At 36.5% G+C, this 5,762-nt stretch overlaps 1 protein-coding gene across 1 annotated transcript; it reads left to right on the forward strand.

Annotated features, from left to right (window-relative positions):
• The first annotated feature begins 4,152 nt into the window (after positions 1-4,152).
• Positions 4,153-5,088, forward strand: LOC124982917 (olfactory receptor 6C4-like). Its single transcript, XM_047549789.1, has one exon. The coding sequence runs from the start codon at positions 4,153-4,155 to the stop codon at positions 5,086-5,088; it is 936 nt and encodes a 311-aa protein (XP_047405745.1).
• Positions 5,089-5,762: the final 674 nt, after the last annotated feature.

Below are 5,762 nucleotides of genomic sequence, written 5' to 3' on the forward strand. Positions count from 1 at the left end.
TTTTGAGCTCATTTAAGAATATCTGAAAATTAAATATAGATGAATACAAAAAAAAAAAAAAAAAATTCCAATGATGCTCTTCATAGAAATAGAAAAAGCAATCATGAAATTCCTTTGGAACAATAAGAGGCCCAGAATAGACAAAACAATCCTTAGCTGGAAAATGAAACAGGAAGTATCACAATATCAGCTCTTAAATTATACTACAGAGCTATAGTAACAAAAACAGCAAGGTATTGGCACCAAAAAAGACATGAAGAACAATGGAACAGAATAGAGAACACAGAGACAAACCCACATAAGTACAGTTACCTCGTACTAGACAAAGGCAACATAAACATACATTGGCAAAAATACAGCCTGTTCAACATATGGTGCTGGGAAAACTGGAAATTCATATGTAGTGGAAGGAAACTTAACCCCTCTCACTCTTCACAAAACTCAAAGGGAATCAAAGACCTAGGAATTAGACCAGAATCCTGCACCTGCTAGAATAAAATGTAGGCACAACACTCCAACATGTTACTCAGGAACCAACTTCCTTAACAAGGTTCCCAGGGTACAAGAAGTAAAATCAAAAATCAACAAATGGAATGGCATCACACTAAAAACTTCTTCAAAACAAAGGAACAATCAAGAACATAGAAAGCCTACAGAATGGGAGAAAATCTTAGGACCTCCCACTCCAATAGGGCATTAATCTCCTAGATATACAAAGAACTCAAAAAACTTAACACCAAAAAACATAACCCAATCAATAAATGGACAATGGAACTAAACAGACACTTCTCAGAAGAAATTTAAACAGTAAACAAATGTATGAAAAAAAAATCTAACATCACTAGCAATTAGAGAAATGAAAATTAAAAGTACATTGAGATTTCACCTTACTCCAACCAGAATGGCAATTACCAAGGGTACAAGTACCAATAAATGTTAGTGAGGATGTCGGGGAAAAGGGTCCACTCATACATTGTTGGTGGGAATACAAATTTATGCAACCACTGTGGAAAGCACTATGAATATTCCTCAAAAACTAGAACAAGAACCCATGACCCCACTTTCCCATTCTTTGGTATTTCTCCAAAGAAAAAATTCTGCAATAGTCCAGTGATACATGCACACCAATGTTTATAGCAGCACAATTCACAATAACTGAGTTATGGAACCAACCCAGGAGCCTATCAATGGATGGATGGGTTAAGAAAATGTGGTAGGTATATACAATAGAGTTTTACTCAGCAATAAAGAAAAATTAAATGATGGCATTTACTGTAAATGGATGGAAATGGAGAAGAACATTCTAAGTGAAATGAGCCAGACTCAGAAAGTCAAGGGTCAAACATTCTCTCTCAAATGTGGAAGCTGAAGCAAACTAAAGGGAAAGGGGTGGTTCCAAAAAATAAGATAGAGATCAGTGGAGTAGAGGAGGGGAATGGGGGGGAAGAGGGATAGGAAGAGGGAGGAACTGAAGAATGAAACATCAAATTGTGCTGTGTACATATATGAATATACCACAGTGAATTTCACCTTTATGTACATCTAACAAGCACCAATTAAAAACCATAAATAAATAGAAGTAAAGTAGAAGAAGGGAAACAGGGAGGGTAGGAGAGAGGAAAACAAGCAATAAGCTGTACTGGGGACTAAAATGGAGCAAAATGTAGTCCATGCACATATGATCAGGGTAGAATGAGCCCAACTATTACAAATGACTATAATGCATGAATAAAAACATTATTATGACTGCATGACTGGTGTGATCCTACAATACGTACAATCAGAAAAATGAGAAATTATGCTCCATTTATGTATGATCTATCAAAATGCATAAATACATTCTATTGTCATATATACTGATTAGAACAAATTTAAAAATTTTTAAAGAGGTTAAGATATTAAAAAGACATTATTACTATAAAGAAGCTTGCCATGTTTCATTTTTCACTATTGTCATGTTTCATTGCTTCATTTCCCACAAGGTTTTACCCTCTTAGTTATGCTTGGTGCCAGTTCCCTCTTGGGTCGGTTTGGAAGATCTTCCCTAGCTACCTATTCAAAGATAATTCCCAGTATTTTTTTTTTTTTTACCAGAGGCCAATTAACATTTCTGGACCTTGGTCCCAGGGCAATAATTTATCCCCCAATGTCACTGCTGATTAAACTAAAAGAAATATACACCACTGAAACTGGTATAAAATTGCATTGAAATCCATTACAAATCTTCAGACAAAATAGAGAAAATAAGACTTTAACAAGTAGGCTATTCCCTGATCTTTGGTTATTTTAAACAAGCCAGCTTCTTAAGGAATTATGAGTTCTAACTTGAATCAATGGAGGAAGGGCAGCAGCAAGCATTTGGTTAAAAGCAGGGAGAGCTAGAAATGACTTCTTTTCAAAGCCTGCCTGAATACTTTGTAAGCAATCAGGGCATGCATTAGGATTAAGAAAGAAAATATGTGATATTTTATTTCACCTTTTCATGCACATCTGACTTTTCAGGTCTGACTCTACATAGCCTCCAGAGAGATACAGTCCCTCATCATCTTTCCCGTGTCAAAAAGTGAGTATGTACACAGGTCATCACTGTTACCCTTCCATGGTGGTGAATTACCAGATCTTTATCAATTTGAATTTCTACTCATCTTTGGGGCATTTTTTTTATTAAAAAGTTCACTTGGGCTTGTTTTTAACTTTTTTAACAATCAGGTTAGCATGAAGTAAAAGGGAATGTCTTCCATTCTTTTCCTCCAGTGTGATTCCAAAATAATGATGCCCAATAACTCGGTGTTCTTCCAGATGTTGGTCTGCACACACACCCATATAAAATGATACTACAAGTAATGGGCTGCCTCTTTCACTAGACATATGTTACAATCACCATATGCAAGTCATTATGCAGACATTTTCTATTTTATTCCACAATAGAAATGACCATAATTTATGTATCCATTTACCGATTAGTGAAATTTTTAATGCTTACAACATTTGACTATTATGAGTAAAGATGAAAGAATTTCTCTGAACAATTACCTCCCTGACTTGTGCTGGAATTCCTAAACAATATGAATGTGAATGTTTGAATAATAAAACAGATAAATATTCCAAAAGCCAAAGGCTATTCAACAGATACTGCTTCAGAACCCCAAACCTCCCAGCTGCTAGGTGACAAGGTCATTGACTTCAACCCCAGTAGTGGTGATGGAACAAAGGCATGAATGGACCTTTTGTTGTGAATTTTTGTTCCAGAAAAGCACCCAGTTCAAAACCATGAAAGTCTTTGGTTTCAAGGATTCTGGAAGACCAGAGCACAAGATAAATGCCTGAAAAGATTCTTAATCCTATAAGATTCTTTTCTGAGAGAACACTTATCAGTCTGTAAGGGCAATCTTTCCCTACTTTCCCATAACACAGTCATAACTATGTCCTGCACCTGTGCCATTAAAGATATAAGAAGGAATTCCAGTTCATACATATTTCTTCCTATATGTTTAAAGCAATTAAAGAAATCTTAGCATTATTGACTATCTACTATTGTTTTTTTTTTCTTTAGATAAAAATGGAGAAAATAATTCATGCAAAACTAAGTATTTTGAAACTTTCTCAAGCTATACTCCCAGGCACAAAAACTAAAAAAAAAAAAAAAAACCACAGAAAAAGAAAAGAATGATTCTTCCAGCAATAGTAGGTTGTAAATCATTACCAATAGGTGAAAAACAATCAAACAGACATCCCATATGTTGGAGAGGGTCACAGTAAACCAAATATCAAGAAATAAAAGTAAAGGAAAGATGAAACATGACTACTAAATCCTGGAAGAGAGCATACATATAGGAGGGGAAAAGTTAAAAAAAAAAAAAAGGTAAAAATTGAAATTCAGATGATACACTCAGGAAACCCAGGTAGACATTATTCTATACTGAGAAGAGGGACCCAAAAACAAAACCTCCTATGTGGGAATTGAAAAATAGATTTTGTGAGGGGTCAGACTGAGAACAAGAGACATTCTCTTTGGGTCAGACTGGACAAAGGAATTTCCTAAGAATGAGTTTCCAGGGAAATCTAAACCTCTGCTCAATATTTCTCAGCTCTGCTCTCCTTCTAAACACTCCCTTTTCTCGTTCTCAGCTTCACAGGCACTAGAAGTTAGCAATGAAAAACCACTCTGTGACAGAATTCATTCTTCTGGGACTAACAGATATCCCAGAGCTTCAGATTATCCTTTTCATATTCCTCCTCCTCACATACATGTTCAGCATCATTGGGAATCTGACCATCATCATCCTCACTCTGCTGGACTCCCACCTACAGACTCCCATGTATTTCTTCCTCCGGAATTTCTCCTTCCTGGAAATTTCCTTTACATCCATTTTCACACCTAGGCTGCTATTCAGCATCTCAACTGGGATTAAGACTATCAGCTTTGCTGGTTGCTTCACTCAGTTCTTCTTTGCTTTTTTCTTTGGGGCCACTGAGTTTTGTCTTTTGACTGCCATGTCCTATGACCGCTATGTGGCCATCTGCAAACCCCTGCATTATACCACTATCATGAACAGCAGGGTCTGCATCCAGCTAGTATTCTGCTCATGGCTATGGGGTTTCCTGATCATCTTCTTCCCAATCATCCCAACTAGTCAGCTAGACTTCTGTGGGTCCAATGTACTGAATCATTATTATTGTGACTATGGACCCCTCATAGAAATATCTTGCTCAGACACGAGTTTATTGGAACTGTTCGATTTTATCCTGGCAGTTGTAACGTTGGGGGTCACCCTGGTGCTGGTGATCCTCTCCTACACAAACATCATCAGGACCATTCTGAGGATCCCCTCCACTCAGCAGAGGAAAAAGGCCTTTTCCACATGTTCTTCCCACATGATAGTCATCTCCCTCTCTTATGGAAGCTGCATCTTCATGTACATAAAGCCTTCAGCGAAAGAAGGAGTTGCCTTCAATAAGGGAATAGCTGTGCTCAATAATTCAGTTGCCCCTTTACTGAACCCATTCATTTACACTCTGAGGAATAAACAGGTAAAACAAGCCTTCAAGGAAATGGCCAGAAAAATTGTGCATCTTGATTCATTTTAGTGACCTCAAAACAAATGAATATTATTAATGATATTCATGAAGTTCCTCTTCAGTTTTAAAAGTGATTTCTTAGATGAACTCAATATAAATACCTGTCAAAATTTTAGATCAAATTTCTACCAAGAAACAGTTAATTAAGAAGGCTAGTTCAATTTTGTTCATCATAAACCTAATGATCAGCTGAATGATTAACTCTATCTTCCCAAAGGAGTCTAGGCGTCATCAATAATTATCAGAGTTGTGGGTAGAGCTGGGTGATAGAGCACTTCCCTAGAATGTTCAGAACTGAAAAAAAATAATAATTATTTCATTATTATCAAAAACATGTAAATAGACTGCATCAAAAAATGACTGGCTGCTTCTCAAAAGAGATTGTTCATAATCTATGCCTAAAACTACTTCACCAGATCACCTTTTCTATGGTTTTAAACAACTTTATTTCTGAAGCTTCTCCTTTTGATGACTCCAGCCAAGGCCTCTTCCTGCCACCACCTACAGAAAGGACTTCTTACGGTACAGTGTTAGGTGACATGAGTATTGTTAAGGACATTTGTGTCTGTCTATTTGGGTGCTGAAACCAGAATGAAAGGTATGAAATGAAATCATCTAGATTCCATCAAAAGGAAGACCCAGGAAAAGAGAAATCATAGGAAATTTTGGCAGTGATAAAAATA

Source organism: Sciurus carolinensis, chromosome 4 (genome assembly GCF_902686445.1).
Source record: "Sciurus carolinensis chromosome 4, mSciCar1.2, whole genome shotgun sequence".
Taxonomy (NCBI): domain Eukaryota; kingdom Metazoa; phylum Chordata; class Mammalia; order Rodentia; family Sciuridae; genus Sciurus; species Sciurus carolinensis.

What these genes read in the sequence shown, in the direction of transcription:
- LOC124982917 (XM_047549789.1), top strand. Translation starts at nt 4,153, where the DNA reads ATGAAAAACCACTCTGTGACAGAATTCATTCTTCTGGGACTAACAGAT.